We start from the raw sequence: 21381 nt of genomic DNA, 5'->3' as shown, positions 1-21381 counted from the left end.
ATATTATTATTATTATTATTATTATTATTATTATTATTATTATTATTATTATTATTAATTATTCATTACATAATAAGTTTAATATAAATATATTAAACTTTATTTGTATTTAAACTTTATTTAATTTTTAATGAAATATAAATTATTTAAACTTTTGTTGATTTAGAGACTATAAAGACTCAAACTTGTGTATGGATGAAAATGAAATGGGCTGAAAAATAAAAAAGGGATCCAAAAACTTATTCAATAGGCTTGATTTAAGCCTAACACCCTCCACCTTTCCTTTCCAACGGGTCGAGGTCTAAAGAAGCTTTAAAAGATAGTAGAACCCGAATCCAACAACTCCCAAAGAAAAGCTGAAGCTGAGCTCGACTGTGAACCCTCCAAATTCTAGGCTGAACCTTTTTCCTTTTGTTTTTGTATGATTTTTTTCCTTCAATTTTTTCTTTTTGATAACTATGGTGGTGAATTTGATAATGCTGGTGCAATGATGAGCGTCGATGAAAACCTGATGTGTTCTTTCCAGATTCTCAAGCCAACGGAGAAAAAAGCAAAGTTCATGTCCATTAAAATGTGATGGTTGCAACTATCAATGTATAATGGCTTACAAGTCTTTACCAAGGTCAGCTAAATACTGTTGTTTTCTTGTTCCTCTTTTTTAGTATTGATGATTGTATGGGTCCTGAGTTGCCAGTGTTCCTGCTCAGCAGTGCATACCGATAAAGTATATTGACTTCCATGACTTTGCTCTAGCCTCTAGGGTTCAAGAATATGCGGTTGTGATTGTAGGAATAAATTAATTTAATGACTTAAGCTGACCAAATGCTTTTAATGTATGTCTTATTGTCTGGTAGTTGCATCTTTTGTTGCCTCAAACTTGCCATTAATTTTAAACGTATCACCTAGGAGTTATATGTTCTAAACTTTTAATTAGTCCAGGTAGCCATCTTGTTTCTAATACCTGCTAATGGTTTTAAAGAAATGGATTTTCTAAGGATTCTGTTTGTGGTATAACAGTTTAGGCTTAGTTGTCTAATGACCACTGAAACACTTACTTGCATTAACCGAAGGAGATGTTCGTATTTGGCTCGACAATGTACAAAGTTAGGCATCTGGTATGGGACATTTTTGTATCCTGCATTCCCTCTACCTTCTTCTGAAACATAGTAGTTCTCTTAAGCCAAAGTGAGATTCATGTGCCTTAAGTATTCTAATAATATAGATCTCTTTAACAATCAATGACTCAAAATTGACACTAGCAGCTCCCTTCAGATTACTGTAAAGCTCGGCACCAAAGAATTAATGGAGTAGATTTCATTGTGCTAAATATTTAAAATTTCAAGTTGGCCTTCTCTTGTAACACTTCATCTAGCAATTCAATAGCATAAATTCCTTCATCTTACTGCTGCTAATGAATGCTTGATTGTTATTTTGTTTCTATTTGGCTATCTGAATAAGGAATTATCTCCAATTTGCTGGTCAGTTTTTTGCAACATATTTACCTTTATCGATTTATCCTTTTCATGTTTCATTTATCATAATTATTATAAGGTTATTTTATTTGTTGTATTTCATGTTGTCTTGAACAACTTTATATTTAGTAGCTCAGAAAGGCGTTTGCTATTTCATTACAGGATTTGTCTGCACAGTTGGAGAGAACAAATGTTTAAGCTGACCAAATGCCTTTTTCGAACAAAAGCTGTGGCACAGATTCTTGAATACTTTTTATGATATGATGTCTCTTTTTCATTTCTAGATTTGGATACTTTTTAGTATATGTATTTAATAACACATTTAGCTTTATATCAGGTTATGTGTTAGACATTTTTAAATATTGTGTGTTTATAACAATTTTTAATTGTATGACTTGATTTTGAATTTTAAGTTTTAATGTGTATTTCTCTTATATATTTTGAAAGTCAATTGTAGATGTCAATTGATAATTTATTATCAAAATTTTAATTAATAATTTTTGTTGGAAAAGCATTACTAACAGAACATGAAATTAAAAATTAGTAAAAGAATTTCCGTTGGAAATATATTACCAACAAAAAATTTCGTTGAAAATTTTCAACGAAATTCTGATGGAAATGCCTTTCGGACAACAAAGTCTATTGAGAATTTCCAACGAAATTCTCCGTGGGAAATGCTTTTCCAATGGAATTCTCCGTGGAAAATGCCTTTCCAACAAAAAATTTCATTGAAAATTTCCAATGAAATTACTATGGGATAGCCCACGGATTATCTCTTTTTTTCAATGAAATTTTTCAACAGAATTTTTCGTTACAAATTTTCAATGAATTTTCAGTGGAAAGTATTACTGACAAGGCTTTTACAGACGAAATTTCTAATGGAAAATTTCATTGAAAATTCGTTGGAAAAACGTATTTCCAACAAAAATTTTACTTTTTCCAACGAAAAATTCTATCAAAAAAAGCTTGTTTTTTAATAGTGATAATACCTTAAAAAACCCCTAAATTATTACAAAAATTTATTTTTTTTTATTTTTTTATTACATCCTGTACACACAAATTTCTAGTCAAAATTTCTTGACATGAAAATTATGAAACAAATACAAATATTTGATGATGTGAGTAGACCTGTCAATATGGGCCAGCCCGACCCTAGCCCTTGTGGGTTGAAAAAATATGGATCGAGCCGAATCAGCCCATTTTTATATGGACTATGAAATCTCCAATCTAGCCCACCCCTTGCTAGCCCATGGGCTGGGTTGGGCCAACCTTTTTCTTTTTTTTTCAAAAAAAGAAAATTCATTTTTATAATTTTAATTAATAAATTTCTATTAATAAAATTATTTTATGATTTAATTCATAAATTAAAATTATTAATTTGATAAGTGAAGATTAAACACATTAAAATATATAAAATAAGTAATATTATTGATAATTAAATTATTACTTTTATATAATTAAATATATAAAATTATTAATTTTTTAGCCCATAGGGCTAGCTCGCCCCAGCCCACTGATTTGGTGGGCTGACCCATCTAGGCCCGATTTAAATATGGGCTTAAATTTTAATGACCTAGCCCACCCCATATCAAATGAAAAATTGGTTGACCCAATGGGTCAAGCCCATTTTGACAGGTATAGATGTAAGTGAAAATCTCTGAAAATTCCTCTGATTAATTTCTTCAATTCGTCTTCAAGAGTGTAGACACTATAAAAATTATATTAAAATTTTATTAATTAAAAAAATCATAAACAAAAAATGAATAAAAATGACAAAAAAATAAAGAAAAAATGAAAAAAAGAGAGAGGTACGACTGGTAGGGTGCGGACGCACCCTGCCAGGCGCCACCCTCATCCTGTTAGACGCGAAAAATTCGGATCTGGCAGAGTAGTGGGAGCGTGCCCCCTCTAAAGGCCAAGAATCGAGTGTAAAGGGGAGGGGGCATTGTAGCAAAAAGGGGATCAAGAGAGGCAATCAAAAAAACCCTAGGATTTTAGCAACCAAAATACCTAGTCACAATAAAAAATATCCTAGACCTTCTAGCAACTAAGAACAACCAATCCATAACTAAAGAAATACCAAAAAAAAACATCAAAAAATATACAAGGAGAGTAAATAGTATTTGTTGTTTTTGGGGGATTTTCTTTAACTTATTTTAGGGAGATTTGGAGGATATTTATATTGGGGGGGTTTGTGCTGCCGGTGGGGGGATTTGAAGCCCAGATTTTTAGCTGTCGGTGGTGAAGGGAGAGCAGATTGGTGGTTGTTTTGGGGTCCGATCTGGTGGCTGTCGGTAAAGGAGAGTAAATAAGAAAGGGAGAGAGGATCGGGTTCCTCGAGTTGTGCCGCCGGCGTGAGGACCAGCCGCAAATCGACGCCAAAAAGGGAGAATCGATCATCGACGACGACCTCGAACGGCGATAGGGAGATCTGGTCTGAGCCGGTCGGTGGGGAGCAACGCCAACATGAGGGTGAGAGGAGGTGAGAGATTTGAGGAAAAGAGAAAAATGTCGATTTTTTTTAGAGAGAGAGAGAGGAGAGGGTCAGGTGGTAGAGAGAGAAAATAGGGGCAGAAAATGAAAGCATGAAGAAGGAAAGAGGTTTTTATACTTAAGTATAAACCAAAACGGCACCGTTTTGAAAAAGGGTTACAACTAGAAACGGCACCGTTTAGGGAGAGAAGGAACTGTGTCCTTGAAGTGGGTAAGCAGGCCATCTCCCAATCCGAGCTCTCTTTGAATAGGATTCGGGCCGCAGAGAAGCAAGTGGACAAAATTGAGTGGGTATTGGGCCCATAAAGGTAAACTCTTTGTCATGCTATTAAGGTCTGCAATGATTTGGGTTTGTTCATTTTGTTAGCTTTCGGATTTATTATTCAATTATTTAAGATTAGGATTGGAGTACTTTAATATAATGTTTTTTTTTAAGATTTTTAAGAGGTTATTTTTCAAATAAAGAGAACAATATATATAAAGGAATGTAAATATATATATATAAATAATATAAAATAAAAAAATAAGAAAACTTGCATATTTAGTTAAGGAAAATTTAAATATAGAAAAATACTTGTTAAAATTATTTAAATTTAGGAAAGTGAAGTCCATATAAAAATATATATATATAATAAAAATTAATAAAATAAATAATAAATAAAAAAATATAAATGATATAAAACATCAAGGTATTGATTACGAATGTAATGATGCCGATGATGGGATGGTCGGTCGGGATGCGAGAAGTCGCAATCCTGAGCCCATTTTCCCTAGGTTTGAAATCCAAAGTAAGGCTCCACCAGTACGATAGGAGAGCCTTGATTTCAAGATCCCGAAATTTTTATAAATAAAAAAATAATAACGTAAAATCATTCAAAAAACAAAATAATAAATAAATAATATTAATGATGATTCAAATATATATATATATATAATAAATTTATGAAAAGTTAATATCCATGACATTAAATAAATACACAAAATAAATAAAAAATAAAAAAAATCCAAAACAATATCTAATTTAAAATTAATCATTAAATATCTAATAGTATAAACTATAGATTAATAAAATGTTATATAAAAGAAATAAGATAGAATGTAAAAAATGGAATTAAACATAGATATTAAATTTTAAGCATTAGATTTGAATAAAAGATTGCTTACAAAAAATAATAATAATAATATGATAATCAAAACATAAAAAATATAAAAATAATAAATAATATAAAAATAAAAAGTAGAAAAAAATAATAAAATTTTTGTCCACAAAAATAACATGGAACCATAAACAATTTATAAACGGGAAATACAAAAGAAACTTAGAATAACAAATGTAAAGTATAAAAAAAATAACAATAAGAAAAATTAGAAAAATAGGATAAGAGAAAAATAAAATGAAAATAATAATTAAATAATAATAAATGACCAAAAAATAGATAATTGCATTAGCATAGCATATATGTATATTGCATTGTGCATATCATTGCATATAAATATTTGCCCACGAGTTAAGCCCCGATGATGGGATCTCCCGAGGATCTCGCGAAGGCGGGTATTTCTCGAAGAGTTCCCTAGGTGAAAAGGTATTCCCGAGTCCCACAAGTATGATGGGAGGGCTCAGGAAACATCTTTAATAAAAGGCTTTCGCTCGAATTAGGTTCATTATTCATGAAAATATTATTTTTAAAAGAAAATGTACGATGACCCCGATGACGGGATTTATTCGTTGAATTTGCAAAGGCGAATTTCTCGAATAATTCCCTAGGTGAGAGAACACCCCGGATCCCACTAGTACGATGGGCGGATTCGGGAGAACGTCCTCAATAAAATGTTATTTGTTCGACATTTTTATCTCACGCCATGCATATCATCTTGCCTCTCATTTGCATTTCATTTTAGGTTAAATAGGGGATAAAATAAGAGAATAATAACAAAAGAAATATAGTGAACTTAAAAATTAAAGTCTAATAGGATAATCTAAAAAATGGTACCGTTCATGAAACGGGCGTCCTGGGGGTGCTAATCCTTCTTTGGGCGTAACCGTACTCCTAAGCCTAGATCTAGAAAATCGTAGACTAGTTTAAGGTTCTCTTCGACAGACTTAAAATCAATTTAAGGCCTCGTCGATTAGAATCAAGTCATTAGGTNAGTTTTCACTCGTGTCTGGTGGTCGGGTTCCCGGACTAGCACGTTATGACAAAGAGTCACGAACTTGAACTTAGTCTTGATCACGAACTTGCTTGATCTTCGCTTTAAGGGTCTTGACGACTTAATCTTGATCACGAACACTTGATCTTCGCTTCAAGGGTCTTGACGACTTAATCTTGATCACGAACACTTGATCTTCGCTTCAAAGGTCTTGACGGGTTAATCTTGATCACGAACACTTGATCTTCGCTTCAAGGGTCTAGATGACTTAATCTAGATCACGAACACTGTATCTTGATCACGAACTTCGCTTGATATCTTGATCACGAACTTCGCTGCTGCTTGATCACGAACACTGTATCTTGATCACGAACACTATATCTTGATCATGAACTTCGCTTGATATCTTGATCACGAACTTCGCTGTTGCTTGATCACGAACACTGTATCTTGATCACGAACTTCGCTTGATATCTTGATCATGAACTTTGTTGCCGTTTGATCTTCACTTTAGAAATCTTCTATTCTTCTTAATCTCTGAAATGCTCTCAATCTTCGAATGCCTCCCAATCTTCGAATGCCTCCCAATCTTCAATTGCTTCCGAATGAATCAAATGGCTTGGAGGAGCCCCTATTTATAATGTTTGGTGGGAGACTTTGATGAAAATGTAATCTCTTTGAATTATCTCTAAATTATTTTACTTTATTTAGAGATAAACTATGATGACTCATTAAAAGTCTTTTGATTGGTTGGACCTTGAGTCCTTGAATTTTGATTGGCCAAAGTTAGATATTATCTATAAATTATCTTAATTTATTTAGAAATAAATTAAATAATTAAATTTGACTTTTATCTCTAAATTAGTATAATTATTAGAGATAAATTAAAATGACCAATAACTAATTTTTGATTGGTAAAAAATATGAATATAATCTCTAAATTATCTTGAATTATTTAGAGATAATTGGATGACCAATAACTAATTTTTTGATTGATAAAAAATATGAATATTATTTCTAAATTATTTTGATTTATTTATAGATAAATTGGATGACCAATAACTAATTTTTTGATTGGTCAAAAATATGAATATTATCTCTATATTATTTTGATTTATTTAGAGATAAATTAGATGACCAATAACTAATTTTTTGATTGGTCAAAAATATAAATATTATCTACCAATAGGTGAATTGGTCCAACTATATGTCTTTAAAATAATCCAACCAATAAATTAATTATATGGTTATTAAATTCATATGGTAGCATGCAATTGGTTGATAATTTTTTTCTCTTTCTACACATCCAATACTTTCATTTTGGGTTAAATAAATTTTTATGCTTTTATTTTGAACTAAATTCTTGTAACTAATGGTTGACTTGATTAAAATGTCATTTATCGTTCAATATCATATGACGTTGATGTGACATATTAACATGTTATAATAGATGATGACATGATTATTTAACATTTTTCACCATTCGCGTTAATGTTATGTCATCACTACTTGGACATAAAATGATATGTGGTATTTTAATTAACGATAATTAGCAAATCATAAATTATAAAGGTTTATTTGACTCAAAATAAAAGTACATGGACTTGATTGAACGTAATAAAAGAATGAGACTTTATTTAAATTTTTTTAAATGTTTCGAGAGTTTTTTCAAACATTATATCTTTTATTCTTAATTCGTAGCTAGAAAATTAGGTTTCAATCTTTGTAACTTCTCAATAATTAATTAATTGATTGTGTATCTTAATGAATAATCAAATATTGCTTATATTATTTTCTAAATATGTAACTGAATGAGCAATTATTGAATGAGAAAGCATATATGTCAAAATTTATTTATGTTTTCTCTTTTTGCTTTTGTGATTTTAAAATTTAGTAAGTTTCGCATGATTGATGTTTTCGTTTGTTTTTTAATTTTTTACAAAAAAAAGAATAAAAAATAAAACATGAATAAATAGAAAGTAAATAATAAAAATATCGATCAAGAGTCTTAATTAAATTTTGATTGGTTATAGTATATTAAATTTTAATTGGTTATAGTATATTGTTTTTTACAAGAGAAATTTTATTTTAGATATTAAATTTATTTAATTAAGTATTTTCATGAACACATCTTCTTCTATTTACATATAATTAATATCCTTAAATTTTTAACATTAATTAATTAGATTATACAAAGATAAAAGAATATAGATAAAGAGAGAAACATGCGAAATATATAAAACAGGCCAAGTTTAACAAGTTCAAGTTTCCATTACATAAAGCTAATGCAGAGTTCCAAACCACGCCTACAGACTATATTACAAACCAAAATAAAACAACTGCAAAACCCATGTCCAAAGTTTCTTATTAACCAAACCATACTATATATGCATATATATGTCATGCATAACTATATGTCTAATTTTACTCCAATCAACTAATTTCTTGGAGCTTTCTTCATGATTTAATTCCGATGCTTGCAGCTATGCTTTCACTCAAAATGAGAGCCGAAGCTGAACAAGGAATCTACGAAATCGTCTCCCCAGTTCTGCAATAAGAGCCAAAACCAAAGAATAAGAAAGCTTTTTCATGAAAGTTTTTCATAAGAAATATAATTTGATATAAATGTACGCCACTATTTTCTACTATTTCAAAGAATGAAGCTTCGCAGATAATGACATGCCTGATTGTCTGATGCGTTATCTCCAGAAGCAGAAGCATTGTTTACTTGGAATACGCTGCTGAGCTCAGAGATGGTTTCTTGATCTCCTCCACTTTGTTGCTAAACACATAACAACCGATTATATATGAGAATGTGGCTAAAGTTCGTTTTAACTTATAAAGCAATAATAAGGAAAACGTTCTGTAGTTTTCATCCAAATTCATTCAAAATCAATAGAGTTGGTTATTGAATTATGTATGAAGTTACATAGCAGATTATTGACAGAGGGCGGAAACTGAACTTGCCTGATTAGCGCTTTGATTAAAATTAGTAGGATAAGATTCATTCGAAGGATATGCACTGCCACCAACACTGGTGTTCATCAACTGTCCATCATCACTTTGAACCTGGGCGACCAACGACTGTGAGTAAAGGAGCAAACAGGGAAATTGGGGGTTGGGGGGTTAGGATCTCGTTTGGGAATCTGGAAAATGGTTAACTTGCCTTTTCAAGAGCTTCCTCATTCTGAGGAGCGGTATCTTCCAAGGACAACGATTCAGAGAAGTCAGAATTCAGAAGTTCTTCCAATGAGGGGAAGATTTCTGAAAATATTGAGCTGCTGAGAAAGTCAGGACTCTGGACGCCATCTCCACCATCTTGTTGCTACACCAATCAAAAACAATTGATTGATAAGAAGATTTTCTACTATTAAACAAAATGAGGGAATAGTACCAATTTGCTCAACCAAAATACTTGAAAGGAATATTGAAGGATACAAGTCTAGTACCTGACAAGGGAATTGATAGTTTTTCGACTCAAGGAGAAGGTCGCTGAGGGAACCGTCACCAAGTTGTTGAGGAGTTATATTGTCAAAAGTAGGAGCATTATTCATCAGATGACCAGACTTATAATGCTTTGCTCCTCCATTATTGTCAAGACCAGGCAACATCGAAGTGTTAGCTGCAGTGTTGGCTGGTGAAACTTGGTTTGCGCCGTTATTTAATCCTGCGGATGAGGAGCCTCCTTGACCCATATAACCAAAAGTTTGATTCCCCATGGCTGCAACATTCATTTCCTCATTGTAATTTCCATTCATTGAGCCGTAGCAACCATTAAGACGGGTTTGTCCCATTTCGATGAGCTGTCCATCAGTAGTCAATCTAACCCCGGCATAGCTATTATTATTGGAGCAACTGGAATTCAGAGTAGGGTAGGAAGTGCTAATACTTCCTATGTTTCCAGTTCCCAGAGTAGAATTCGAAGAATGAAGGCTGGATGAGCCAAATCTGAACTGTGATGGGAAACCAGCACTGTGAAAATTTTGCCTTGCTTGAATTTGCTGTTGGTACGTGTGCCTTGAGTTTGCACCATTCATCAGGCCATTTGTAGCGTTGGTTAGGCTACCGTTTAGTGAGAAATTCGATCCATTTGCAAAACCCAGGCGATTACCCTGATAGAGAGGATTCGTGTTGCCAGAAACCAGTCGCTTGTTATTAGCCTGATTGCCCAATAATAAATGGGATTGTCCACATGCATGTCGCTGAGCAGAGTTGCTGCTTGAAGCATTCTGATATGGAAAGAGCACGGATCCATGGGTGGCAGCATTATGAGCATTCTGATATGAAACATACCCTCCATACTCTGGTCGGAATGTTAATCCTCTCTTTTGTTGCAGCTCTGCCAATCGCGCATATTCTTGGGCAGTTTTCAGCAACAATGGATGGCCAGATGCAAAGCTTGACCTAAGGATCTTCTCAACGAAAGCCTTTGATGCAAAACAACCCCTCTCTGCTACTCGCTTTAAGAAGATCCGGTACTTCTGAAAAATTTACACGAGTGCAAGGAGGCGTTAGGGGAATACCAACCATTGAGAAAGTGTCAAGAGTTTCTTACATGAAGACTCTAAATGAGCAGAAACTCCAAGCAAGTATTTCAATCGTCAATAAGTACGTGAATGTCTTTTTCAACATACATACTTTTCATGCATTGCAATCATGGATGTACGTAATTAAGCTCCATTTTATTTTATGCTTGCTGATGTAAAAATTAATGTATTATATCATCGTAAAACAATATAAGGAAGTTAGGCAAAACGCTCTCACAAAAATATCAACAGAACAATCACACAATAAATAAATTTTTGATACACATAACCTCTAACCATGAAAAGAACAACCCACTCCTTATAATTTCTTTCATCAACTAATAGAGATCCCTATCACCCAATCAACATCGACTTGCAAACAGATTGCTAGTGTAATAGTTTGCTTCTCTTAACACAATTCAAAAAAGAACACTTTCAATAATTTCACGCCATTTATATAAAAATTTATATATATATATATTAACAGTCAGAGCATATTGAGGAAGGACAGCACAGTTTTTTCTTAATTATGTCTATGAAAATATGGGATTCAGATTTAACATTTCCCACATTCATCTTTTAGTAAATCTCTTTTTCCTTTTTTCCAAGTTTTAATTGCTTTCATTATAACTAGTCATAGAATTTCACCTATAACTCTAAACTTAGTGGTGATTAGGAGCCTTCATCACTTTATGTAGTACAAAATCATTATTAAGTTGTTACAGTGATAATTTGATTTACCAAAAAAATTGTAAAGTTTATACATGGGTGTATTCTATAAATAGAGTGGGACTATACATCTCTTAATCATATAGTTTTTTTGGAAATCCTTACTATATAGTCATCATAATTCTTTTATAGTAATACTATTTTGTCAATATTTGATTATCCAACTACTCATAAATGATACAAAAATAATAGATAACAATTTTAGTTACACTATTCATTTTTTATGAAAAATTTTAACATTTCTCATGAAAAATTTTAACATTTCTCATATTCTTTACCATTTGACGCACAGCTACTCCTATGTTTGGAAGAAAAGAGTTTAGTAATATCTCCAATGTGTTCACGTAATCCATGATTTTTCTATTATTATCTTATAAGTTGTCTAAAATTACAACACATCAAATTATCCAAGTATAAATTCATAATTATAAAAGTCTCTCTTTAGCTTTTCCAACTTTATATATTTAAGTTTGTGTTTGGTAAAAGCACCAGAGAAAAATGATAATAAAGGGGTAGCATAACAAGATATATAGGTAGCAAAAACCATACCTGTAAATGGCTAGCCACATTCTCTCTGGTTAAACCTGGCACGTTCATGATCTCAAGAATCTTCTTGGGGACAGCTTCTGCTTAAGTTAAACATTGAAAGAAAACAACCAAAATCATCATCAGTCGGCAGAAATTGAAGCTAGGCATCATAAAATCACGTATTATCAACACAATAGAGAAAGGAGGATAAACAAAATATATAGAAGATGATGAGCAAAGATAAATCCCCCGTACTGTCCAGGCCAATTTGTCTCAAGGCTTCCAAAAACTTGTTGTGAAGTGAATTCGTCCAAACCACCTTGGCCTTTTTTGGGGCAGATCCAGTTACGTCTTCTTGATCATCCTTGCTTTTTCTTGACGCCTTTCTTTTGGTTCCCTTTTTAGCATTATTCTTGTCATCCTTCACCGATGCCACAGACCTTACTTCGTCTTTTGATACTTTTCCCGCTGACGGTGCTTCTCCTTCAGTGCTTGCAATTTCCTCAATAACAACGGATTTACCTTTCTTCGCTGCAATTGCATATTGCCATACATTTTTTAGATCATCAGGCTTTACGGGTTTTGCTATAAAAAATACAGCTCCTTCCTCTAAGCTTTGCAACATGACACTTTCTTGTTCATCTGAGGACATTACTGCATACAAAACAAGGATAAATACCCCTTTAAGTTTGTTATATATTTACATTAAATCAGTAATTTCAAAAATAAGATGAAACTGCACATATTACCTAGCTAGATTCATTGTTTTGCACAGCATAATAAGATGAAGTTAATTTCTTAAACTGTTGGCTTATGAACTAATATCTTTATTTAACAAATAAATCAATCGTACTTTTATAACTTTATTCTTTAATAAATTATGACCATATAGAAGTTAAACAAATAAAGAGGGCTTTTTAGTCAGAAATATACATTGGTTTTTCTTTATATACTTTCATTAAATAATTCATAATTATTAAGAAAATAAATACTGAAAAATATATATAGAAGTCAGTAATTTGTATAGAGAAAATGGTGTACTTACTAATGACGGGGACTCTAAATTCTCGGTTGATTTGCCTTTGAAGCTCAATCCCATTCATTCCAGGCATATGTAGATCAGTGACCACTAGGTCGATTCCTGGTTTAGCTCGAAGAGTGGACAAAGCATCCGCCGGGGATTTAACAGTTGCAACTAAAATACGAAAAAAACATATTATGAGTATACAAATGTAATTGGGTACTAATGAAGGGTTGCGGTTTCAATTTTCTTCATTAGAATTTGTTGAATCAAATGAAAGCAAAGAGAATTAAGTAAGACCTTGATTAATTGCATGTATGTACATCCTATTATATATTAATTGGTATATATTAAAGAAAATAAGAGAGGGCAAAAAAGTAGAAAAAAAAGATTTAACTCGGTGGATAGTGAATAAACAAATTTAAAGTGGAGTCAAATCTTATGTAATTTTTTTTTTAACCGAATCTCATGGAAGTTTGTCCTAATGATTATCGAAAGAAAAACCTTTTCTTGTTTTCTTTTTGAAAGGGACATACCTTTCCTACTTCTCTACATTTCCTTTTTTCTTTTTATAAACTTTTTGCCAACCATGATTAATAAAATGATCCATTGAACATATTTCAAAAGAAATATAACAAATATGAGCTCAATTGAAAAAGGAAAAATGGAGGGAAAGGATTGAAATGGAAAATTTGTTAGAAAACAAAATAAGAAAATACCCATCATCACTATGTCCACCAACATCCTTGATAAATCATAGAAATAGAGAGATCTACAAAAGGCTTATAATTAAAATTGTATCTTAATTAGAAAATAACATTGAAACATTTGTCTATGTGTCGTATCTAGAGGGAAAAAAAATTATTAAAATTTGAACAAATTCATATACATAACTTTGATAACCTTATGTATATATATTCTTGACTCATCTAAGTTGTTCTTCTAAAAACGATAGGGAATGGAAGAACACTCTTGGATTAAGTGAAAGACTAGGCAATGCCTACGAAAAGCTACGAAATATATGACATATACCACTTAGATAATCAAAATGGTGATATCTTCTTAAGAAATGAGAAAGGATTGAAAGAGAAATCATTTTTAATAATATCTTTTCTAAGTTGAAGAAAAAAAAAGAAAAAAAAAGCCATTGTTGGAAAAATAATAAACCTTAAACCCATAAACTAATTAGTCTAAAAGAGAATACTGAAACAGCTGTTTGGGACACCCATTGAAAAGGTAATGGAAAACCAACAGTAGTAAAAGCAGGTGGAAATGAAAGTAGCTAGCCTATAGACCAGAGTTAGCATGCATGCACCAAGCCTTTGTACATTATTGTTTATGAATAAGAAGTGAGAACAAGAGAGCTAACAAAAGAGAAGAGGGAGAACCCTAAACAAAAGATCTTCCTTATACCTTCATAGCGCCACTCTTTTAACATCGCAGAGACGATTGCCAAAGAAGTGGAATCATCATCCACGACCAAGATTGTGACTTTCAAGAGGGAGTTTATAGGGTTTGAATGCTCTGCTGAAATTGATCTCTTGGAAGCCATTTCGCTCGGATAACTCAATAGTGGAAGCAACAATGGAGAATACTTATACTGTGAGCAGCCAATAGAAGTGAGAACTGCGTGGATGCAATTTAGGTGCTACAAATGGCAGGGAAGTCTGGTTTTACCGGGAGTGATGACAAAAACTGGCCTAATTACACACACAGGAAAAAATTTCCCTCTTCTTGTTTTTTTTTTAAATTGATTTCCAGGTTCTTTTATGTTTTGAACATGAGATGAAACTCTGAGGCCCCTGAATTTGACGCTAATTAATGTCAGAAATCCAGTGCAGAATCTAGATTAAATGCAATTTACCAAAAATAAGAGTTTCTTACAAGGAATTGTATTGTAAAGAGGATTTCTCAATCTTTATGTTCACACCTCTCTTCCTAGATTGCAAATGTTTTCCATTTTAGGGGCGTTTTTTATCCTCATCACCATGTTTACCACATTTTCAATTGTTGAAGAAGCTATTTTGTTGATTAATTTTTTTTATTAAAAAAAAAACCTTAGTCGAATAAATTCGAAACCAGGCTTAAGCTTTCATGAAATGTGTGAACTAAAGTTTGTTCAATCAATTCCTTGTAAAAATCCATCATTTTGAAAAATATGAGAGTGCAAATAAACCGAGCTGAGGACTTAAATAATCAGGTATATTAAATGGTTGAAGAAGCTAACTCAATGAAGAGCTTCAAAATGTTAGTAATAAGTTTACATAATTTCAAAGGAGTGATCATTACAAACTAGATTTTTAATAGGAGATACTAGTTGAAGAAATTGATTAACAATTTTTTGGTAGAAAGATTCATGAAGATAGAAAAAATTAAGCAATTAAAACTTATATAATTGATGTGTTTTATCAATTTGTTAAATTAAATCTATAATTAAACGTAGAAAACAACAGAAATAAATGAAAATAACGGTTTAGTGGATTAAAATAACCGTATTTAACGATATAATGATTATATCTTATCTACGATGTTGCTGCATGACACGTTGTTTTTTTTTTATTTGTATTAATGTGATGTGAATTTTAGCAAGTTTAAATTTATATATTCAAATTTAAATTATTTGATCATCCTGTTCCTAAAAGTTTAAATAGTTGAGACTTTCAACTATTAATTTTTAATTTTGTGTTTTTTTTTTGAAACTACAATCTATAAATAATCTTTGATCAACTTATAAATGAAGGAAAAAACTGTTTCAAAAGTTGTGACCGGAAGTCTCACACCAAAACAATGCAACCACCATGAACAGTGCAGCACGTGGCAACAGTGCGACTCTATTTGTTTGGTCATAGGGCTTGTTTTCTAGAACTCCTAAAAAAAAAGGTAAACTTGTAATAAATATGGATTTGTCTCATGCTTATCCAATAATAATGTAAAATTGGTAGCTACTTCAAAATGGAAGGCAAAGATTGTTTTTCCCATGAATTCCTTCCAGAATTACTCCATTAATTACCATTCAGACAAATGCCTGATTAAACACAAAACAACACTCCTTAATTAAGAAAAAGACACAACAAAAAAACTGTGTTCTCTGCCCACTGTTTGTAAAACCATTTCCCTAACTGGATGGATTAGAGCAAATAATTTCCACCCTTTTCTTTTGATAAAAATTGTCAGGTCCATTATTTAAAAATGCTTCATTTTCCCAAATTAATTAATTACATAAAATTGTTAGGGCCAAAAAGGGTTTGACTCTCATTTAAGTTACGCTGAGAATCTTGTTCATCTCTTTACATGACAAATTAATTTTTTAACTCAGGAAGGAGATAAATGAAATGCACCTAATTATTATCTGCGTTGTCTGTCTACTTAATGAAGAGTGAATTTAATGCATAAAACCAATGGTTTAGTGTACACTGTTTTGTCTCCTCTACTTACTGCACAAAACAAAACAGCTGTTTATCTTGACATATTCATATATGCGTTTGGCTGCGACACTTACTTTTTTATTTTTATTGTTTTCTAGTTTTGTCATTAGAGAACAAATGCAAATAATAAAAAGATTATAACTGAAGACAAATGAATGAGAAATTGAAATGGAAAAATCATGAAGCAATACGATGACTGTTTTTTCCTTGTTTTTGTAATTTATAGAAGTGAACTTTTTATATCATCAAAATTTAAATAAATTTTTATTCTTTTATTAGTTCAATTAAATTTTTAAATTTTTATTTTAAATCAAATTGATCTTTATAATTAATACATTATTAATTAAAATATTACTTATCATTTTTCATCATGTAACGTCGACATAGAAGATGAAAAATATTATATAACTATGTTAGCATGTCATTTCACCATCTATTCTAATATATTAACATGCCATATTAGTACCACATGACATAAAATAATAAGTGACACTTTAATTAATGACAGTCAATTAACAATTAATTATAAAGATCTATTTATTTCAAAATAAAAGTATAAAAATTTAATTAAAAGTAATAAAAAAATAAAATTTTATTTAAAATTTTTAAATAATTTAAGAGAATTTTTTAGGTATTATATCTTTTTAATGCTTCATAAATTTGTTTTTATATGAAGTACTCTGATTTTAATCTTTTAATTTTTCCACGTTTCAAAATACAAGTAAAAAACAGTAGCAACTAAATAGTTTAAAATGTCCAAAATGACCATTTTTATCAAAGTTCTAACAGGCATATATAAGCAAATTATATTCTTTTAATACCTCCTTCGTAGTATTATATATTTTGAACCCTCAAGTTAACCAATTTATTTTAAGTATCTATCATAATTAGATCATAGATATTCTCCCTTATATTAGTTGCAAAATAATAATGAAAATTAAAATAGAATTTATACATTCTTTTGTTAATAAATACATTGAGAGAGGAAGAGAGCTCGAAATCAAAGAGCTTTGCTCGGATACCACTGAAAGCAATCAAAGCATTACCTTAATAATCAGAGGATTAACACTTTTCTGCAGGATAAATACTAATTAGGACGCCTATATATCCATGTATAAATTCTAATTGGTTAGACAAGAGAGTCATCTTACAAATTGAAGAGCTCTTCTAATCTCTATAAATTAACAAATCAAACTTTAATTTTTGTATTATTGCTAATTATTTTCCTGAATCACATGTATTGCAAACGAAAAAGTTAGCAACAAAGGATGATTAAATTCTTCTTCTATTTCTTCTGCAACTTCATTTTTGAATCTGATCATATAATAGGTCTGTATGCATGCTACAATGCAGCTTTAATCTGTTCATATAATGCCCACAACCCGATGCCAATCAACGTATCTCTGGCCAAGCTCCTGAGATGACCTTCAACCCAGCCATTAGACTCAGCCTCAGATGGATTCTTACCTGCAAGGTCTCTAAACCGCAGGTTTCCTTGATCTGATACTAATGCATATATTACACCATTCATGTGCCCCTTTCCAATCACCCCTACCACCGTCTTACAGTTATTCACAGCTTTGCTCCGCTTTAGAGACCACGCGATATACTGAAAACATGACACCAGCAGTTCACCTTGTTAGAGGATCATCAATCATATTCATAGGCCTTCCAAGTTTCAAATTTGGGTGACAAGATCAAAAGAACCAAAAAAGTTCTACAAACATATTGTATTCATATAGCAAATCTTGAACTAGTAAAGGATGGAAAAATTAAATAGTTTATCAAGTTGAAGAATTTGATTAATATATGAATGCCCTGTAAGCTGCAAACATAAGAAGATAAATAAAATCAAGTTTATTCTTTTTGTTTGTCCATCACTGAGAAGGCATCATCCATGGACACATCAGGTTTCCAAATGTTTTACTTGTACAAATACATGTGTACTTACAGTGTCTCGCTCATGTATGAGAGGCTGCAGAAGTGATGGATATGAGAAGCTTAACTGCTCATACAGCTGAAATGTATCATTTTCACTGTTCTGTTCCTGCAATGCAATATTGTAGATAAGAGATTTAAGATTTTTAGCTAACCTAGAGAGTTCACAGATATCTTCTTTTGTATCTTTCTGCTAATGCATATAATTTCTTTCTGTTCTACTATATTTGCCCTTCCTGTTTGAATATAGTATCATCATTTTTTTACCATGAATGACTAATGCCACATAGTCTGTAACCATTAGCCACTTTTTGCTCATTTGTATAACTATAGGACATTGTTGAGTGTTGACTATAACTGACATCTATATTTAGAATGACTTTGTCACTCAAGCATCATGTAAAAGTCATTTATGGATCCAAAGTTTTGCAGGGAAAAATATGACCAACAGCCTTTGGAGTCTAATTCTTCCAATACAACACAAAATTTTAGCTTTGATCTTAAACAATGATATCCAACCAAAACCTATCATCTTCTATAAATAGTATATTCCATGATAATCAGCCCCAAATTCCCGTTATCAATATATACTTCCTCTCCTTGCCACAATATGCATATAAACATCAAGGGTAGCGTGAAAACACCAAGGGTAATGTTCTACTCCAACTCACAGGAAAGTTCATCATATTTTAGTTCAAAACATAATGCACGTCTCCTTGTTAGATAGTTGCAGAAAATATGAAGAAATTCTCAAAATGGGTCTTGCATTTTCCCTTTTCCTAGACTGCATAGACCAAGGCCTTATCTAAATTAAGTATTAAACTTTGAAATGTGCACAAACAAATTCAAATTCAATAATAAAACAAGGGACACAAATCCATGTGAAAATATAAATTGGTAAGGGAAAAACCTTGAAATCATTCCTAGATATATCTAATGATGGTGACGTTATCCCATGAACGACTGAAAGCACTAGACTAAATTTCTCACTCCACTTAAGAGAATTCCAAGCCCTTTCAAGCTGCAAAAAAAAATCAGGAGTAAAAAACTCCTGGTGATTTATCCATCTCAAAAGAAAACATTCTAGCCTTATAAGTCATAAGAAAGGACAAGCTGTGCATTAGTGCTGCAAGAGATAAAGGTCCAAATTTTCCAAATAAAGTTTATTTAAGAAAATTTCAGTATCTATGGATCATATGCTGGAACTAAAAAGTGCATACAGTTATTTCAATTGGACGATCCCCCAAAACTATTTGAGCACCAATTTCCTCAGATGCTTTTCGAGCTGCACGGAACTGCAAATCAACCAAAATTTTCAAAAGTTGAGGTGCACATTTTTTTTTTCGGAACAAGAAGCAAATTTGATGATTAATTTATGTGAATCTGACAACCTCATCTCCAAAAGGACGGTTGACATCAGAGGATATTTTGGAAGAGAAAAGTGCCAAAAGTAGACGCAATGCTAGAGCAGTTTGACCCCCTATCATTTACATGAGCAACATGTAAACAGTAAGCCCTTTCACTAGCACACTCACAAACACAAAAAAAAAAAAAAATGTGTTGAAGAAATTAATGCTTACCCAAGTTTATGCTACGACCAACAGCACCAAAAAACCCAGTTCCACTCAAAGAAAACATATTTGACCGTAATTGCTGGCCATTGTCAACATCATTGGATGTGTACATGATCCCAGCTCTGAAAATGAACTCTGCAATAATTAAAGTTAAGATGTGGAATGAATATTTGCTGACATTCTATTTCTTTTTTCAGTAGCCCATCAGGCAGTGGCTGACTCATTCCTAAAGTCGTATAAATCTCATTGATGGAGAATTTTCGATTTGCAATTTGAAGAAAGCCCTTCTATATGGTTGACAAATTTAGGAAAGATTCGTACAGGCTTACCCAATTAGCTGTTTATAACTCCATTAGGTATATTTAGTAATGAACCAATAAATTCACAGACAAATAAGCTCAAAAAGAGTATTTCAATCTTCCACATTCTCCGGAAAGCATTCAACCCAATCCCGGTGGGAAACTCTTCACAAACAAGAAATAACAGTATACAGCACCAATAAAATCAGATTCAAAGCTCAAAGTTCAAACAAAAATTTTATAAAATGAAATAAGAACAATCCAATGCTTGCCTGCTCCTGCAGAGTTCGACCACTACATTGTCAGGCCTGACTGCCCTCACAACACGCTCCACGTCAGCAGCTGATTCCCGCGATATATGACTGGTACCCACCAGCCATATCGCCTCTGGTTCCACAAACTCGGTCCTCCAGGCAGGAACAGGACCGAACTGCCGCTTCTCAACCAACACCAACGTCCCATTCTCTGCCAAGTCCGCCAGCTGAGGATGAGTTTTTCCGATTCTGGCACTTGATTCTGCTAAGATGTCTGCCCTAAAATCGAAGTCAGGTGGTGGGGGTTTGATGGAGACCTTGAAGGGTTTAAGTTTGACAGGTTTTGGTGTAAGGAATTTTGGGTTTGCAGTGACGATTGGAAAGCTTGATTTGAGAAGAGGATCCATGGATGGGAAGCTCAAAAACCAGGTAGTTTGGTGTTTGTGTTCCAGGTTTGGATAAGAACAATGTTAACTACCTTTAACGGCTACACAATATTTTCTTTCGGCAGAGTCTTTTTCATTTAGTGGAAAAAAATAGGATTAAAAAAAATGGTCTTGATATTGAAATTGGAGGTTGGACTTAAATGTTAGTTGTCCGTATGATTTTTCATATTATATTTATGTATTCTTATATTAATTTTGTACCCTTTACGTGTTTAAATTGTTTGATTTAGCATGGATAGATCTCATATTAATTTTATTTTACAGATAGTAATTTTAATCATCAATTTCCTTTTACCAATAATAATTTTAAGCATTAAATCTATTTTTATTTGGAGAAAAATAAAATGAAGAATTTTACCTACTGTTTTAATTTATTTTTCATGAGATATATGATTGTTTTCTAATTTAATTTTTATATAATTAAAAAAGAATAAGAAAATTACAGCTAGGCATTATCTGTGGATAAGAAGATCTTCAGATTGACTCCGTGGCCTTGAGCTAAGAACCTGACAAGAAAGAGGTAGAGAA

At 32.0% G+C, this 21381-nt stretch overlaps 2 protein-coding genes across 3 annotated transcripts; both read right to left on the bottom strand.

Moving 5' to 3' along the window:
- On the bottom strand, positions 8605–14469 carry LOC18605494 (putative two-component response regulator ARR21). Its single transcript, XM_018117111.1, has 9 exons — positions 14331–14469; positions 12942–13091; positions 12152–12550; positions 11918–11994; positions 9563–10594; positions 9280–9438; positions 9081–9182; positions 8797–8895; positions 8605–8661 (listed from the first exon to the last, which is right to left on the bottom strand). The coding sequence occupies exons 1-9, from the start codon at positions 14467–14469 to the stop codon at positions 8605–8607; spliced, it is 2214 nt and encodes a 737-aa protein (XP_017972600.1).
- On the bottom strand, positions 17362–20928 carry LOC18605493 (traB domain-containing protein). Of its 2 annotated transcripts, none has more exons than XM_007038523.2 (7): positions 20426–20928; positions 19861–19976; positions 19672–19760; positions 19501–19575; positions 19191–19301; positions 18294–18389; positions 17362–17951 (listed from the first exon to the last, which is right to left on the bottom strand). In XM_007038523.2, exons 1-7 carry the CDS (start codon positions 20812–20814, stop codon positions 17685–17687), a joined length of 1143 nt encoding a protein of 380 aa, XP_007038585.2. In that variant the 5' UTR covers positions 20815–20928; the 3' UTR covers positions 17362–17684. The 2 variants fall into 2 exon arrangements, with proteins under 2 accessions (XP_007038585.2, XP_017972999.1); XM_018117510.1 differs by having other exon boundaries at positions 19861–19989; positions 20426–20867.

This window comes from Theobroma cacao, chromosome 3 (assembly GCF_000208745.1).
Source record: "Theobroma cacao cultivar B97-61/B2 chromosome 3, Criollo_cocoa_genome_V2, whole genome shotgun sequence".
In the NCBI taxonomy this organism is placed as follows: Eukaryota; Viridiplantae; Streptophyta; class Magnoliopsida; order Malvales; family Malvaceae; genus Theobroma; species Theobroma cacao.
Note: the sequence above shows the minus strand (reverse complement) of the source record. Positions and strands in the feature narration are given on the sequence as shown.

What these genes read in the sequence shown, in the direction of transcription:
- LOC18605494 (XM_018117111.1), bottom strand. Translation starts at nt 14,469, where the DNA reads ATGGCTTCCAAGAGATCAATTTCAGCAGAGCATTCAAACCCTATAAAC. An exon ending in ATGTGGCTAGCCATTTACAG is followed by an intron (nt 10,595 to 11,917) that starts GTATGGTTTTTG and finishes TAAATTTTTCAG; the next exon opens with AAGTACCGGATCTTCTTAAA. An exon ending in ATAACGCATCAGACAATCAG is followed by an intron (nt 8,662 to 8,796) that starts GCATGTCATTAT and finishes CTCTTATTGCAG; the next exon opens with AACTGGGGAGACGATTTCGT.
- LOC18605493 (XM_007038523.2), bottom strand. Translation starts at nt 20,814, where the DNA reads ATGGATCCTCTTCTCAAATCAAGCTTTCCAATCGTCACTGCAAACCCA. An exon ending in ATCGTCCAATTGAAATAACT is followed by an intron (nt 19,302 to 19,500) that starts GTATGCACTTTT and finishes TTTTTTTTGCAG; the next exon opens with CTTGAAAGGGCTTGGAATTC. An exon ending in TCATACATGAGCGAGACACT is followed by an intron (nt 17,952 to 18,293) that starts GTAAGTACACAT and finishes TCATGTTTTCAG; the next exon opens with TATATCGCGTGGTCTCTAAA.